This window comes from Onychomys torridus, chromosome 8 (assembly GCF_903995425.1).
Source record: "Onychomys torridus chromosome 8, mOncTor1.1, whole genome shotgun sequence".
In the NCBI taxonomy this organism is placed as follows: Eukaryota; Metazoa; Chordata; class Mammalia; order Rodentia; family Cricetidae; genus Onychomys; species Onychomys torridus.
Genome location: NC_050450.1, coordinates 71,411,270 through 71,430,191, shown reverse-complemented (window position 1 = coordinate 71,430,191; position 18,922 = coordinate 71,411,270). Strand labels below are relative to the sequence as shown.

Here is an 18,922-nt window from a genome sequence, read left to right as displayed (position 1 = left end):
CAGTTCTGTGTTTGCTTCCTTCCTAGCTCTCACCATATCTACAACCCTCTGTGAATCACCAAATGGTTTGTCCAAAAAAATCTAAAAGTGCTGCAATATTTCTTGTTTAGTGGTAATAATTTAGAAATCATTGTGCTGGGGTGGCAGTAGAGACAAAATTAGACTGCTTTTTGAACGGAGAGTAGTATATAAAATGACGTTGTCAAAACCTAAAATTCAATCTATACTCAAAAATAGTGAGGCCTATGAAAATTTTATTTCATTTAAAATGGAAAACAATCCTAGCAGGTGCTTTAGCCAAGCCAACATTTCTAAAATGTGGTTCTCACCAACCACTTAATGGGGCCATTGGATGAAGCCAGATACTTAATCAAATAAAAAGGTCATTGCAACCAACAACTTAAGTAACTGAAAAGGTGCCAAAGCCAATAGAAAATAGATACATTGCACATCTCTCCCTGGTTCTAGAATGACATGTATCTGCAGCATAATGTCTGAAAAGCATGGTATTCTTTTTATTCAGACAAACAACATATGTAACATTTACTGCACGCAAGGCATGAAAAGATGCTAAGCACGGAAAGGATCACAGATTAATCAGGGCAGGCTTTACAGACTGGCAAAGATAGAAAACAGTGCAAACCTGTACAGATAACTCAGTAGAAAAGGAAATTCTGGAGGAAGAACCTCCCTCTGCCTAGAGGATAATAAAGTGAAGATTCAAAGGCATGGTAAAGCGGAATTAAAAAAAAAAAAAAAAAAAAGAGGATGGGTCGTTTCTCAACAGCATCCACAAAGGCTGAAAACACAAGGCAGATACATGTTTTGCTTTTAAAAGTTGAACCAAAAAAGCTTACAAAGGTAATATAACTTGCAAACATCTTTTAATTTTCCTGTTAACAAAAATCTGGTGTTTTCTGAGACTAACATTCAAACTTTTAAATAGTATTAATAACTATTTTAGTTATACAGCAGTAACCATGACTACTTTCAACCTTACATACAAAACAAATCAAACCATCTGTGTGTGCACATAAGCTTTTAGCTGTACTGCCAATCTCATCCTCAGAGACAATGGTTGCTTTTCTGAGGTGTCATCTGGGCATTTGAAGTAGTTCTTCTTGTTCACTCTAATGTACATTCAGCCAGGGTTGAAAATACCATAGTAGAGAATTATTAGGATTCAGACAAGATTCTCATGTTAAAAAATGACTTTAGAGCTGACTTCTATATAAAATGAAGGTCAGAATGTAAGCAGAAAGAGAATTCCTTTCTAAGGGAGGAAAGGAAAGCCAAATACAAATCCAGGGAAGGGGCTCTACAAAACATCTCATCTGCCCTAATGTTGATGTGGTTTATGACTTCCTAATAGGCTAATTCTCCCTTTCCCAAACCACTCCCTCTGGCCAGGTTTGCAACCCAAGCTTGAAAGACAGAATTCTTTATCAAACTGGTTAGCATATGCTGAGAAGGAAAAACATATTAAAAAAGTAATAGTTTTACCAAATATTCAATAAAAGGCACAGAGAAGATATAGTTATTGGTGATACTTAGACTAAAGGAAATCAAGCCTACTGTGGCTTGGATCTGAAACATCCCTCACAGGCTTGGATTTTTGCACATTTAGTCCCTAGCTGCTGGTGGTGTTTGGGAGGCCGTAGAGACTTGGGGGCACAGGCCACTAGAGAAAGCCTTGAGGGTTACACCCAACCATTTCCAGTTCTGCTTTCTGTTTCCTGATCTCCAGCTGCCATGAACTCTGTGCTTTCTTGGCCATGATGTACTAAACAGGTATTTTATATATCCCAGTGATGAAAGAAGTAACTAACACAAAACCCATTTGTAGTTCTTGTTTTGAGACAGGGTCTCACTATGTAGCCCTTGGCAGCCTGGAACATATCATTATGTAGACCACACTGACCTTGAATTATAGAGATCTACCTGCCTCTGCCTCCCAAGTGCTGTAATTACAGGTGTATGCTTCCAAGCCTAACTCATTGTGGGTTTTTTCCTTAGATTTTTATTCTCATCTTTGAATATTATGAGAATATTAGCTGGAAAAGATCTAAACACCATCTTTCCCCATGACATTGACCAATTTTATTTGAAAGCACAGAAGAAACAATCTGGGGTTGCAGAGATGGTTCAGTGGTTAAGAGCACTAGCTGTTCTTCTAGAAAACAAGGATTCAATTCCAAGCACCCACATGGCTCACAATTGTCTACAATTCCAGTCCTAGGGGATCTGACACCCTCTTCCAGGCATGCATGTGGTACATAGACATATATACAGACAAAATAACCATACACATAAAAATAAATATATTTAAAAAGAAAAGAAAAACCATCTTGATGATCTTTTTTTTATACTACAATCCACTTAGAATCAAGAACAAATAAATCATCTAGGATCTGATACACATAAGGCCCAAAAGATATGACACACAGAAATACAAAGGTTATCTTAATTGTGCTATACCCACAGTAAAGGAAAAGCACAAAGCCTAATGTTTCCCAGATAGTAAACTAGATTGTAACTTATTCAGACTTTATTTTGTTTTTCCTCTTGACTACAAAAGATTCCAAGGGGTGGTCATTCTCCTCTCTGAGAATATGGCAAGGTGGTAGCAAAATGTTAGGGTGTTGTATGTTTGCTTGTGTTCTGACAAATAAAAGCTTGCTTGGAGTCAGACAGCAGAGCTAGCCACTAGCTGACCAAAATTAACCACAGAGGTCTGGAGGACTGTGGACAAAGAGGAGATAGGAAGTAGTAAGGCAGGACTGAGAGAGGATCTTCGGGCCCCCCTTTGGACTGAGGAATGGTAGAGGTAGGAAGTGACTGGCAGCTATTCCCTCCTTTTCTGATCTTTCAGGTTCTTACCCGGATATTTGACTCCGTTTTTTTTTTTTTTTTTTTTTTTTTTTTTTAATTGTTAAGGACTAATTAGATTAACACTTCATTAGGGGTGAGAGGCAGTGACTAATATAATACAGAGAGATCATGAAGGATGGAAGCAACCCAAGACATGGTCTTATCTACCTACCACAGTGACAAATGTAATGAAGCAGATAACTAAGAAAAATGCCTAGAAAAGTTATTATACATTGACCTTAATGGGACATTAGTTATCTCTAGTTCAACAGCTAGTATGAAGTTCATCTAGTAGGGAGTATTGTGAGAGCTCATACTTATCAGGATCCTACACTAAATCAATCACACCACAACTTATAAAATTCAGGTTTCTATGAAAGCCAGGAGTAAAAAGTAATTGGTGTCCCAATCTTAGATGTCCATATACTGTTGTTTGTTTTTGTTTTTTGTTTGTTTTTGTTTTCCAAGACAAGGTTTCTCTGTGTAGTCCTGTCTATCCTGGAACTTGCTGTCTAGATCAGGATGGCCAGGATGGCCTTGAACTCAGAAATCTACCTACCTCTGACTCCCAAGTGCTGAGACTAAAGGCATGCACCACCACTGCCCAGTACTCTTAGGCTTTATCTTAGGTGTCCAGATACTGTGCTTTAAATGTCTCTTCAAATTGTCCACAACTCACATCCTATTGTTCCTAGGATTGCCTTACTGAGGTTGATTTTTCTCCATGAAGAAAATAATGTCAATTACAGAACAACTAAATCAGAATACAGGAAGAAGGAAAGAGAGGTGTCAATCTCAGAGAGGGGAGGGGAGTGGTTTCTGTTTTGTTTTGAAACAGAGCCTTGCTATACATCTTGCATCCTGGAGCCACAGGCATGAGCCAGAATGTATAGCTATGGAAAAGAACATCTCAAATGCTGAAAACTTTCAACAAGTTTAACTGATACTTTCAACAGATAGTGTAATTCCCTGTTCCCCAATCTAAACCACAGGATTTGTTGCCATTAAATGGTACTAAGAATAGAATTAACATTTGGCTACTGTCAAGGAGTGGTCACTCCACCATGTCTAAAGTAATGCTTAATGAGAGGACTGGAGTTAACATTGGATTACACAGTAATAGGTCACTGCAGAACTAATCCAGGAACTGGACAGAAAGCAATGATTCCACTGTAACTTACAAGATGAATAAATTTAGGCACATTACATGAGCTCTGCAGCAAAACCAGGCAAGGCCAGAAGTCTGAACCACAAGTAAGCGCCACATGAGCTCTAGACAGTAAAGGGAAATGTCAGCTCGGCTTGAATGGCCACATACTATAAAAGAGTAACACAGAGAGAGGACTGAAGGAGACTATTAAAGAACGAATCTGCTCAACTCAAAGGGAAAAGAAAAGAAAACAAAAGCATATTATTAACAGAGACAGCCACTGATTGAAAAGGGGAAAAAATTCCACACAGAAGCAGTGACTGGGTCCAGTTTACCATCACCACCCTACCCCACTCCCACCCCGTGGCCATTCCAGAGCACATCTACCTGTTTCTAAAACTGTAAGAAAGGTCAATGAACTTAGCCAGTTTCTCTTTTCACAAAGGAATACAGTCCTTAACTGTCCAATGCTCATGCACCTCCTAATGACACATTAGCCTAAAGGCACATGATACAGTCATAGGAGGTGCAATGCAGAGACATCTGGGAGAAGCCAGCCATGCTTTGTCTTAAACATTTAAGTAATTTAAATTCTCTGTTCTAACATCTCCGTCTGTTCTGTGCTTTCATTAATCACCATTAAGCAATACCAACACCACAAGGTGATAAATCAGTCATGTTTATCCTATAGCTTCAAAAGCACACTCACTGTCCTGTGTACTCCACAGGACATCCATCAAAGTTAGGTGCAACTGGCTCTACTCTGGAACACAAATTTTGAACCACGTAGCTGAATACAGGGTCATGAAAATTTTGGAAACAGTCAACGTTTCTAAACATGCAATGATTAAATTTAATTCAAAATCAAATGCGTAATGAATCACTTCTCACCCATGTTGTATCATGTGACTTCACTGAAATTTTGGTTCTGGACAAGCAATACCTGACCTTTGTACTGCATGGTGTCTGTCATGCCCCTTCACAGCCAACAATACTGCTCAAACACCCAGCTCAGACTGGATGTTACTATTTGCTATGAACTGTACAGAGTTTTCTGCTCCTATTGGAACATCATGGATTAATTACAGAAAACAAAAACTTTTAACATTTTTCCCATCTGTTTTTTTTTTTACCACAAAAGTATCAAATTAATGTATCTCTGTATTGTATTATCTATTTTGAGTTGCTGCACTGACTTCTATTTAAAAGAAAAAAAATCATTAAATGAACTTTGGCTTGGAATTAGGGCAGAATTTCCAACAATGATGTGGCCCTAAATATACTTCTGCCATTTTTGTACTATGTATTTATGAGAAAACAGCATTCTGAGCATTAACAACTATAAATTACAAATAATTATCAACTCTGAAAAGTGTTAAAGATGAAGTATCAAATATTAAACCAAGAGTAATTTTTTACATAAAAATAAACAATATCCATCTCATTAACATGCAGATTTGCTTTGATCATTAAGAAACAGTGAAACTGGAGAAGGACAGGTGTCAGCTGTTAAGAACAGCAGTTGCTCTTCCAGTGGATCCAGGTTTGGATTCTATCACCTATATGTCTGTCTGCCTACAACTATCTGTAACTCCAGTTCCAGGGGATCTAGCACCCTCTTCTGGCCTCTGCAGGTAGCAGGTATATACACAGTGCATTTACATGCATGCAGACAAACCATACATATAAAACATAAAAAAATTTAAATGCTGAAATTATATGTGCAACAAGTAATTGTTTTAAAATAAATTTATACTTTATTGTCAGAAAAGGTTTGATTTGTGTACTTATTTTTGTTTTGTTTTATGAGGCAGGGTTTCTCTGAGTAGCCCTGACTGTCTTGGAACTTACTCTGTAGATTAGACTGGCTTCAAACTCAGAGAGATCTGCCTGCCTCTGCCTCCTGACTGCTACAATTAAAGGTGTGTGCCACCACCACCCAACAATATATATGTTGTAGCCCACACGTGGGATTTTTAATTATTTATTTTTTAATTTTATGTGCATTGGTGTTTTGCCACGAGTGTCGGGTCTCCTGGAACTGGAGTATAGACAGTTGTAAACTGCCGTGTGGGTGCAGGGAATTGAACCCGGGAACCTCTGGAAGAGCAGTCAGTTCTCTTAACAGCTGAGCCATCTCTCTAGCTCTTTGTATACTTCTTTTATTTAAGTATACTGAGGGCTGCATAAAATTTCTTGGGTGGAAGGGGCTCGAGTAGAAAATGTTTAAGCTCCTCTACTCCAGAAAAACGGTAATTACAGACAAACCAGAGGATCACAGAACGGTGATAAATACTGAGAATTAGAAGTTATACAGGTCCTAGCACAAGGAGTAACAGTAAATGACTGGTAAATGTCTTCTAAATTGCCTGCTATAGTGAGGGTAAGTGTCCCCAAATAGTCCATGTGTAATGGGTGGTCCAAACAAAGGTTATGGGGAGGTATGGGATGCAGCAGAAGTTCAAAGGGTGGACCTTATGAGAAGGGTGCTGGTCATTAGGAGAGGGTCTCTGTAATCCTTCTCATGCTCTACTCCCAGCCATGAAGTGAGTGATGTCAGCCTTCCATGAACTCTTGCTATACTGTGCCATCCCACTAGAGGCCCTGTCTCTGCAGCCCCAACCTGCAAGTACTGGAAACCTACAGGATCTCAGAAGAGGTGCTGGTTTTCAGTCTATATTGGAATCTTGAAGAAGCAGGATTTAGTATTAACAGGGTGGATGAATTTGCCACCAAGTATGAGGGCATGTAGAGAAAAGCAAGCTTCCTTCTTCCATGTCCTTTATGTGGGTTGCATCAGATGATGTGGCCCAGATTTAGGGTGGGTCTCCCTGTCTCTAATAATCAGATTAAGAAAACCCTTCACAGACTTGCCCAGCAGCTTGGATTTTAGTTAATTCCAGATTAGTCAAGATGACAATGCCATCCACGGGTCCCAAAACAATAGGACTAAACATTTATGATCTGAAACCTCCGAAACTATGAGCCAAAATAAACCCTTTCTCATCACAGGTGGATTATCTCAGGTTTTGCTTATAGTTTTGACCAAAGTGACTAGCAAACTAAGGCCAGCCCTTAATTAAACCTCTGCACTGACAAAAAGGCATTTCAGAAGTCACACTGAAAAATGTAATGGGTAAAATGGGACAAGAACTTACAAAGATCTCTGTAGTGGTTTGAAAAGATATGGCCCCCATAGACGCATGTATCTGAATGTTTGGAACACAGGGAGTGGCACATTAGGAGATGTGGCATTGTTGGAGGAAGTGTGTCACTGTAGGAGAGGGCTTTGAGGTATCATATGTTCAAGATACACCCTGTGTGGCACACAGTCTCCTGCTGCCTGTAGATCAAGATGTAGAACTCTCAAGCTCCTTCTCCAGCACCAAGTCTGCCTGCATGCTGCCATGTTTCCCACCATGATGATAATGGACTAAACCTCTGAAACTGTAAGCTAGCCCCAGTTAAATGTTTTCCTTTATACGAGTCACTCTTAAGTCACTGCAAAGGAGAAATGACAATGCAAAACTAGAACTGATGCAGAATGTCCTGTGGGCTAAGCACTCAAAACCATTAATAAAGTAGCATGGGACAAACAAACACAAGGTAAGGAACTGTAAGGAACAGCGTGGGAGGCTTTGAAAAGCACACACTAGAAGTTAGGAAAATGCGGCTTCTCCTAGATGCTGCTCTCATTCCAGCTAGGGACAGAATACTTCTAGTAGGAAGTCCTTCCTCAGAATAAAGGGACCTTGGAATAATGTTTTCTTCATATTTTTTGATACACAATAGCACCATTTAAATAGAATAACACACAGCATCTTGAATGAACAAAAGACCAATTCAGTCAAGGCCTCTGTTGACAGATTAAAAGTAAAGGCAACAAATAATTGAGACTCAATGGTTATTTCCACAGTCCTCACAGGTATCAGACTCTTGAGTATAACACACAGACAAGAGTTACACACATGGACTTCAGGTCATCTTCTATACTACATCAAACCAGAAGGACATGCACTGTGAGAAAAACTATACCTAACCTAGAACAGGCAGCTTTATAGATTATTATCAATGGCATTAATACACACGGCTTCCAATGCAAGGAAATGAAAAAGTCAAGGTAACTACTTATGTAAGCCTACCCTTAATCGAATGCCATCATGCTTTACATGCAGAACAGATAAAGCACTCAGTTACATTTTACTTGAATTCTCCACATTAAGTCGACAGCTGAGTTTACAGTAACAGAAGCAGAAATGATCTGTGGAGTACATCAGAAAGAGAAGGATGCTGAAGAGCATCAGAAGCGGCTGTGACTCTGCGAGAAGAGGCAGGAGTTAATTTTCATTCATGTCTTGAGCTAAAAAGGCGTTCCATCTCTAAAACTGCCCAACTTCCCGATTTTCAAAGGTGACTGCCCCCTAAAAACAAAACATAAACCAAGCAGGCCTCAGGAGCACAGTGTGGCTGCTCTACATCCCAGCAGCATCCCAGCCTATTCTGCTGTAGGAGTCTCAGATTCTGAGTCCTGTCATTAACAGGAGAAAGCTTTACTCAAGCATGGATTAGCAAATTAATTAGTATTTTCCTGGACACAGCAGCTCTAGGGAAAGGTCACTGACTAGCATAATCTCTTATGAATGGCAGTGAAAGAAGACAAACTGGAGGATCAGAAGAACCTAAAAACAGAAGACTGAAAATACCTGCTAGTGAAGAGAAACTTTTAAGAAAATGAGCCAATAAAGCTAGGCATGCTGGTGCACACCTGTGATCCCAGCATGTTCAAGGATGAGGCCAAATAGGGACAGAGTGAGATCTTGACCAAAAAAAGGTCAATAATCCCAAATATAAAATGCCCTCAATTTTTTCAGTCTGATATATATATATATATATGTATATACATATATATACATACATACATACACACACACACACACACACATATATATATATATATATATATATATATATATATACATACACATACATATATATATGGGGTCAAATTTAATCTCTAACCTTGACAGACTGAATCACTTAAAATCACAATGGAAAGAAAAAGAAGGGTAAACTCAGAGATGTCTAGTTTTTTACATTTTCACTTTTATTTATTTTACTTTATTGTTTATTATTAGTGTGCATGTGTGCAAGCATGCCAGTGTGCATACATGTATGCACAAAGAGATCAAAGGACAACCTTCAGGAGTTGCTCACTCCTTCCACTCTGGATTTTAGGGCCTGAACTCAGGCCATTGCTGGCCAGAGATGTCTGTAAGCTGTGTCAAAGAAGCTTGTCAGAAAAATTTTTCTATAAAGAAGTCACTATTTGGCATAAGAGATTAGATACCTAATTCCATTTGGAATTGTATTTGGCTTCAATGTTCTCAATCCTGGCTGTAAAGTTAAAAATAGCTTAAACAACTTAAAAAGAGTATCTGGGGCCAGGGTTGGTGGTACACATCTTTAATCCCATCACTTGGGAGGCAAAAGCATGCAGATCTCTGAGTTCAAGGCTAGCCTGTTCTACACAGTGAGCTCCAGGCCAGTCAGGGATACACAGTGAGACTTCATCTCCAAAAAGATCCTGCTCCACAGATGTTTTATTTAATTGTTCTTCTTGCTATGTATAAATAGTATTGCTAGTATTTTTAAGTGGAACTGAGGTGGGGTTAAGTATTAATCTAGAATGAGAATCCTAAAAAGGTAAGGAGCTGGCAGGCAAAACTCATTAGCAGCACACCATTGACCTCCATGGAGTGAGGTTTAATTAATACCCAACACTAATGCTGGGCCTTGGGGCATATGCCTATAATCCCAGCACTAGGGGTGCTGAGGCAGGAGGATCATCAATTCAAGGCTACCTTAGGCTACATATGAAGAACCTGTCAAAAACAAACAAACAAAAACAATAACAGAAAAACATTTCTTTCTCAAAAGGAAGGGGGTAGGGGAGAGAAAGAGAGAGAGAGAGAGAGATACAACCAACTAAAGCAAAGACAAAAAACTCAAATACCAACTACTAGGTTTTACCACAGCCTAATTAAATCAGGATCACTCTGGTACAAGATCTTTATACACATTATTGTATATGTGATATATTGTGAAATGTTATACTATAAGGCAAGGTTTCATTTAAGAAATGGCACTATTTATACAGATTATAAGAAAACTGGAATTATTTTCCTCTTTAGATAACTTGAACAGGAATTTTAAAAGTGTCACAGTCCACTGATGCCTCAGAAACTCATTTTCCATGCAGCCAAATTTGAGCTTCTCTTGTGATATTCTTGCAAAAGAAATTTCTGTTTTCTGAGTGAATATATTAAACTACAACCAGATCCAAAGTAAAAGTAAGGGCTGTTAGCACTCACGATGGCTCACAACTTTCTGTAACTCCAGTCCCAGAGGATAGGATACCTTCTTTTAGTCTCTGAGGCACCAAGCATGCATGTGGTACATAGATGTAAAATACAAAGCACCAGTACACATTTAATTAATTAATTAAGAAAAGTACCATGGACATTTTTTTGTTTTAAGACAAGGGTCTTAGGATATAGCCCTAGCTGGCCTGAAATTTCATATGAAGACCAGGCTGGCCTCAAATTCACAGAGATCTACCTGCTTCTGTCTCCCAAGTATTAAAGGCCTTTACACTCACTAATCTGGCCAACAGGTCCCAGGATCCACCTGTCTATGTCTGAGTACTGGGCTTACAAATGTGCGCCACCATTACCTTTTCTTTTTTTTTTTCATGTGGGTGCTGGCAACCAAACTCAGGTTCTTACCCTTTAAGACTTAGCCATCTCCCTAGCTCCTCCTACAGCCTTTTTATCTTTAGCAGTACTTACAATTAGTTTTATCTTTATGTATTAAGTATCTATCCCCCTGTTAGAATTGTGGGCCTGGAAACATCAAAATCAGGGCCTCTTTTCCACCTCCACTCCTAAACCCGTTTGTCCCCTTGGATTCAGTGCGTCCATCACGAAATAACCCTCCAGGGAAAGTGGCAAGGGAGTTAAAGCACAGCCCTAAGGATACAGTATTCAACCTGGAGTTGATACATCAGTACAACAAGAGCTACTTTCATTTCTCGGGTAGCTCCATGATACTGAAATTATTTGTCTGAAAAGGCTATACAACAATATGGAATGATAACACAATACTATTCTCCTTCTACAATCAGTCAAGCCAAACGCTATATTCATAAGAAAGAGGACAGAGTGTTTACTTGTGACAACCAGTCTCTTGCATGGTCTGTGACTAGACTCTGGATGCAGTGCATAACTCACAGAGGTCTGACTATAACCTTAGTGGACTCTCTGTTAACCAAAACTTAAATGCATCTATACCGACATGGAAAACCCATAGATATCACAATCTTCATAAAGCTTACGGGACAATGGTATTATATACAAAAGAGAACAAACAATTCTGTTTCTATCATCTCTGAAAGCGTATTTCCTACCTATGGTGTGTACCTTCCAATGTTGCTGGGAAACACATCAACTTGTCAGGCATCTTGAATATCAGATACCTGTGCTCTAAGTCCACTAAGGTTAAGCACCTGATTTGCAGGGAGCCATGTGACCTATCATTTCCCCAGACACTGACTGTTGCCCTTTGATAATTTCTCCATCTTGTACGACAGCAAAAATTGGTGGCCCATGTCCCCAGACGTTCTGGACTTTGAAGCCTTTTATTATTAGAATCCTGGAAGCTAATTAAATTGGAAGTATGACAAAGGCAGAAATGAGGATGAAGGGGAAAAGTCAAGCAGTGCTTTCCAACTGTAATAAAGGTACATTTTAGACAGAAATGCTCAAATAACTGCCTCAAAACATCTCAGAGTTGGAAAAGGCAAAACCAGTAAATGTTTAAAAGAGAGAAAATACTTATTTTTTTTTTTTTTTTTTTGAGTGTGTGCATTGCATGCTAGAGCAGGGTCTCATGTAACTTAGGCTTGCCTCAAACTCACTTTGTAGCCAAGGTTGACCTTGAACTCCTGATTCTCCTGCCTCTCCTTCCAAGTGATGGGATTATAGGTATGTACCACCAGACCCAACAAGGCAGAGGTTTATAGGCCTGAAAAATGGTGACCATTATGAAGCCACTTTAATGATACTCAGGACCAAAGGAAAATGAATAAGAAGTTAAGAAGCAGGAAAAATAATGAACTCTGGTAAGGGCATTAATAATTAAGATCGCCAAATAGCATTTTGGCTAAATACCAGAAGTTCTATTTTATAAGCAGGTCAACATGAGAAATCTATACACGTGCAGACATATTCCATCCCAATAATGAACAGAATGGTAATGAGCTCTCTAAAGATAGATAATTCTGTCCTTTACAAAGGACATTTCTGCTCATCAAAGAAAGCTGAATGAAGTTCTCTAGTCCATGAAGAACTAAAAATAACCAAAAGAGAAGGAGATGCTTACCAGGCTATCCAGTCCTCCTCCCAAAAGATCCACAGCTCCCATCTGCATGGAGGACACTTGAGGCACATTCACTGGGGGGCCCAGGTCAAGATTTAAGAGATCCCCCAGAAGGTCCCCTTGAGAGGGGATAACCTGAGGCTGCTCCAGGTTGGTCGCAGTGGTGGTGCCAACAGGACTATCACCTGCATCAGTGCTGAAATCAAACACAGAGGAGAAGTGAGAAAAACCACCTTCACCCATGACACAACCAAGCCGCAAGCAAGCAAATGTCACAGATATAATCACAAAATGCTGAAAATGCAATTAAGGAATTAAACAGGGCTGAGATGGCTCAGTGATAAAGGTTCCTGCCATCAAATTCAATCCACAGAATCCACAGAGTGGAAAGAGAGAACTGACTCCCATAGGCTATCCTCCATGAGACATGTATACACACACACACACACACACACACACACACACACACACACACACGTTAAAAACAAAACTTAAGTAGCCTTGACAAGATCTGAACATGGAAGAGTAAGGAGCACAGTTAACAAACATTAAGGAAAAGATGAGTGGCGCTGCTAATAGGAGAGTCTGGAAGGATGATAAAGAAATAAGGCACTCAGGTATTGTCTGCTTTATTCTGGTGTTCTTAGTACATGCTAAAAATACAGTCTACCATTATAACCACAACTTCAAGATGCTTAATTCTGTTATGTATTAAGAAAAATAGCTACTGATGCCCAGCAGTCAATTAAAGACAAGTGACTGGCAGCCAGAGCTAGACAATAAACTTAGAAAGAAATATACATACACATCTCAGGTAAATGATCAGGGGAAGGTGTGTTGTTAAGAGCAGAGGATCTAAGCTGGCAGTGGTGGCGGCAGTGGTGGCGGCAGTGGTGGCGCATGCCTTTAATCCCAGCACTCGGGAGGCAGAAGGCAGGCAGATCTCTGTGAGTTCGAGGCCAGCCTGGGCTACAGAGTGAGCCAAAGCTACATGGAGAAACCCTGTCCTCGAAAAACAAACAAACAAACAAACAAACAAACAGCAGGGGATCTAGCCTCATCTAAGATCAAGTGTAGGTTTGACATAGTGTTAACTGTACGCGACACCTCTATGACAAAGTTTCTTCATCAAGAAAATGCAAACAGTACCACCCAAGCCAGGCTATCAAAGCAAGGACCCAATGAAAGCATGATGTAAGTGGTACACTCTTGTAGTCTATCAGCGGTGACTATGGCCCCTAACTTCCTGAAAGAGTGGAGTATGAAGAGAAGCACAGGAAGAAAAGATTCAGACAGACTTTTGAATTAACCAAGACCAGTAATCAAAGAAGAGAAGGAACAGGTGCTATGGCTTGAATCTGAAATGTCCCCCATAGGCTCTGAACATGCAGTCCCTAGCTTATCACACTGTTCTGAAGGCTGTGGGGCATTCAGGGAATAGGGCCTGACTGGCAGATGTAGATCACTAGAGGCAGGCTTTTGAAAGGTATTCCCAGGCGGCTTCCTGTTCATTTCCGAGAGAACAAGCTGCCGTCTCACACATCCTATGGTCATGAATAGGGGTGTTCCTGTCCCTGTGCCTTCTCTGAGGAGGAAACTGACTTGAAGAAGGAAGCAGTGAGGTATCACAATCCTGAATGGTCTCCCCTGCAACGCTTAACTATAAATCATTCCACACGGCCCCCTGAAAAAAACGAAAAACAAACTGAGGGGACCTGAGGAGGAGTTTCTCAACAACAGGGTGAATCACTAGGATGTTTCCCCCTAATTATGGGAAATGAAGCATGGGAGAAACATCCCACCTGGGAGCCTTCAGGTAGTGTTTTATTTCATGTCATGAGTGTATCACTAACTTTTGTTGCAGAAGAGTTAGGGATGGACCTTACAGATATGCTATTTGCAGCAATTCATCACATATATATGCAACGTCTTTTTGTTTTTTGGATAGGCTGGGTTGCTGGGAATTGAATTTAGAGGCCTTAGAGGTGCTAGGCAGGCACTCTACCACTGAAGTATATTCCCCAGCTATCATCCGCACTTATACCAAAAGGTATTTTTCTTGTACTGGTCTTTAAAGACAAAAACAAAGTACACTGGCTAAGGGGGCTTTGATAAGGACCTATGTATAAAGCCTAGCCTACAATCCCAGCTTCATGGGAAGCTGTGGCAGGAAAATCAAAGCTTCTAAGCTGCACAATGAGTTCTGGCCAGCCTTGGGTACATAAACCCTGCCTTAAAAAAAAAAAAAACAAAAACCAGAAGCAGGCCGGGCAGAGGTGGCACATGCCTTTAATCCCAGCATTCGGGAGGCAGAGGCAGGAGGATCTCTTAGTTCAAAGACAGCTTAGGCTATACAAAAAAAGCCTGTCTCAAAAAACAAGACAAAACAAAGCCAACAAGAAACAAAAGCAAAAAGATTTTATTAGTGTTCCTCTTCTCTGATTATAAAATTGCGGGGCTAGAAAGCAAAAGCTGCATGCTACTGGTAGTCTGCTCCAACCACCCTTTCCCTACTCATCTCATGAGAATAATTTGGTGAAACAAAGCAAACTAGGCACATATAACTGAAAGCTCTATCTGTATATAGAATCTAAGCTGCTTACACACTGCAATCCTGCAAAAGCATTTCATAGTTTTACTGTAAGTCATTTACACAAGAGAAATAGTATCTAATAATGTTTTCTGTATGTGTGCATGTGCCAACCCTCAGAGGACAGAGGACAGCTTGAGGTGATGTTACACCTCAGGTGTCTAGTTTTTTTGTTTGTTTGTTTTTTGTTTTCCATTTATGTGCATGTGTCTGTATTTGTTTAAGCTATGCTGCATGTGTTCCATGTCCAAGGAGACCTGGAAGCCTGCTGATCAGTTTGGCTAGCCAGTGAGCCCCAGCACTTTCCTGTCTCTACCTTCCCAGTCCTCAACTACAAACACTCACTCCACGCCTCACTTTCCCACACAGGTTCTAGGGATCAGATCTGCTGTTGTCAAGGGAGCTAGCTCCTCAGCCCCAGGATCTGATAAATGACCAGACTTAGACTACTTTCAAACCTTATCAATACAGAAGCATTTGCCATAATTTCCTACAGTTTTATTGTACTCCTAGGATGGAACTCAGAGAAAGAAGCCCTTTAGGTCAGCAAGTCTGCAGAGCGCTTTCCAGGTACAGAGCAGAGAAAGACAAGCTGAATAACCCTTCACCTGCTTACCTCCCATGATGAATTGGCAAGTGCTTGCGATGAATCCCATGACTCCCTTCCACAAAAGCATTTGGAGGTTTATGGTACACGGAGGCCAAAGAACCAATGTGGCAGATAAGCTCATCCAGGAGGGTAGGCTCAATGAGGTCTGTCTCTTCAGAGATCAATGGCTTCTCAGACAACACTACTTCTTTGGCTGTCACAGGGTCAGTTGAAAGAAGGCGCCAATAAATATAACCCCGATCTCGAAGGTCAGGGTTATCAGAATCCTAAAGCAAGCAAAGGCAAGGAGATTTAGATTGAACTGTGTCCACAGCACCAAAGTGCCAGGTTACTGTCAAGGCATTGCTATAGTGACTTACACAGATTAGCTATTAAAACGATACTTTACTTGGATTTAATAATAGTTTATAGTTATAATTATATATGCTAATGTTTCGAGGAACTTAAACATACTGAGATGAGTTCATGTTCAAACTCAAATTCAAAGGCAAGCTGAAGAAAGAAGCCACTTCAATCCAGCAATAGTTAAATGGCTTTAGGAAGTAAGAATAGTATTTTAAATTATTATATTAAGATCTGACGAGATAGCTCAGTGGGTAAAGGCATATGCTGCTAAGCCTTGTGACCTGAGCTCAACCTCTGGGACCTATAAATGGTAGGAGGAAAGAGGACTGACTCCCACAAGTTGCCAACTGACTTCTACAAGCACAGTGTGACAAGTGTGCTCACATGCTTTCTCTGTTCTCTCTCTCTCTCTCTCTCTCTCTCTCTCTCTCTCGCTCGCACGCACGCACGCACACACAAATAAATAAATAAATATGTGTCAGCCTTTAAAAAAGATTTTTTATTTTACGTGCATCAGTGTTCTGCTTGCATATGTGCATGCAATATATCCACAGAGGACAGAGGAGGGGAGGGCATCAGAGCCCCCGTAACTAGAATTACAGATGGCTATAAGCAGCCATACTGGTGCTGGACAACGAAGACAGGTCCTTTGCAAGAACAGTAAACACTCTTAACCACTGAGTCATCTCTCTAGCTCTCATGTGTCAGCTTAAACAAAACCAAAACCCCAACCAAAACTGTTATATAAGCCATATGTGGAGGCAGACACCTACAACTCCAGTATTCAGGACACTGAGGCAGGAGGATTGCATGAGTTTGAAGGCAGCCTGGGGTATGTACTGAGAACTAGGACACACACAGAACACAGGACTAGAACTAGGGCTACACAGAAAAACCCCATCTCTAAATTAATTAATAAAAGTTAATAAATATGTGCTGTGGAATAATCCTTCAGGACACTGTGTGAATATATGTCACTATGATTGGTTTACTAACAAGCTGACTGGCCAATAGCTGAGCAGGATAAAGTTAGGCAGGAAAGCCAAACTGAGAATGATGGGATGAGGAAGGGCAATCGGAGGAGTCACTAGTTGGATGGAAAACAAGTCAGACACACAAAATGGGATAGAGGTAAAAATCATGAGCCTCTTCGAAGCACATAGATTAACAGAAATGGGTTAAGTTGTAAGAGCTAGTTAGTAACAAGTCTGAGCTATTGGCTGAGCATTTGAAATTAATATTAAGCCTCTGAGTGATTATGAGAACGGCTGTAGAACAGGAAAACTCCGCCTACAAATATAGCCATAAATATTAGCAGGAATATTCCTAACATATATTCTACCTTACATCTGTTTCCTCATATGCTCCTTTAATTTTTATTTATGAGTATGTATGTCTACTTGTTTATATATGTACTACATGTGTGCAGAGCTTGTGGAGACCAGAGGTAGTTATCGGATCCCCTGGAACTGGAGTTACAAACATTGTGAGCCACCATGTGAATGCTGGGAATTGAACCCAGGTCCTTTGCAAGAGCAGCAAGTGCTCTTAACCGCTGAGCCAACTCTCCAGCCCTATAATTTCCTTCTTGATTCAAATATCTATATGCATCTCCTATGGAGACACTGGCTAAATCATAGTAATAAAGAGACTACATACAATGCCTGACTAAAGAGTTCATAAAGGAACTATTAACTGAAAAAACAAACAAACCAACCAACCAACCAAACAAAAAAACACAGCACACGACCCAACAACAAACCATTAAAGAACATACAAATGTATGTGCTTTCAAAAGGAGCAACACTTGAACTGAGTGCTCTTTTTGTTGTGGTTCTAAAATAATTTTATGCATGTTTATGGCTTAAAAATAACTATACCCGGGCTGGAGAGATAGCTCAGAGGTTAAGAGCACTGACTATTCTCTCCCAGAGGTCCTGAGTTCAATTCCCAGCAACCACATGGTGGTTCACAAGCATCTGTAATGAGATCTGGTGCCCTCTTCTGTATACATAATAAATAAATAAATCTTTAAAAAAAAAAAAAAAGATTTCTGAGAACATTAACAAAAAATAAATAATGATACCCTGTTGAGCTTAGTGGTGCATGTCTTTAATTCCAGCACCTGGGAGGCAGAGAAGGCAATTTCCTAAACTCAAGGCCACCTGGTCTAGTGAGACCTTGTCTTAGAAAGAAAAATAAAAACTAACAAACTGTAATCATGCCACACCAAGCTTTACAAGGGTATAAAATAAAAAAGAAATCTCTCACAATTATCCAATCCCCTCCCACTTTCAACTCTCCACCTCCAATAACCATGACTAGCATGCTGTATGTCTGTCTCAACAGAGCAAACATGCTTTTGGCATAGGAACCAGTTTTATATTATACACACTGCTCCATAAGCTACTTTCATACATATTCATACACATAATAAAAATTAAAATAAAACTTTAAAATATTTCCAAGAGCACTTACAAATGAATTTTTAAGATATAAAATTAGTAATAGGAAAATGACAACTCAGAACAAGGCAAAGTAATAGAGAAGAGATTCAAATTTTGATAATAGATGAAACGGATGAAAAAGATAGGAAAATGGTTAATAGACAGGAAAATGGTTAATATTTGAATTGGACTCTGCATAGATATACATCTTTACTGACAATTGTGTTAAAGCCAGCCTGTTCTCATATTCAATTAAAGACATTACTAAGTCTGATGGACTGGTGGTCATCGTATTAGTTCCATTATAATAAGAAATTATTTTGATTTTTATGGATCTGAAATGGTGACCTGATTTTCTTTTCCACTGCCAAAATTTGAACATAGGGCCCTGTGCATGGAGGCAAGTGCTATATGACTGGGCTATTTCTCCAGCACTTTAACAAACTTTAAAACTTATTTTGAGACAGTGTCTC

The 18,922-nt window shown here is 39.8% G+C and overlaps 1 protein-coding gene across 1 annotated transcript in view; it reads right to left on the bottom strand.

Moving 5' to 3' along the window:
- Positions 1-18,922, bottom strand: part of Ap2b1 (adaptor related protein complex 2 subunit beta 1) — a 118,068-nt gene that overhangs the window by 55,765 nt on the left and 43,381 nt on the right. The window contains exons 13-14 of the mRNA XM_036195554.1: positions 15,664-15,923; positions 12,461-12,653 (exon numbers count right to left, since the gene is read on the bottom strand). Of these exons, the coding sequence (XP_036051447.1) occupies positions 12,461-12,653; positions 15,664-15,923 (453 nt within the window). The remainder of the gene's footprint in view (positions 1-12,460; positions 12,654-15,663; positions 15,924-18,922) is intronic.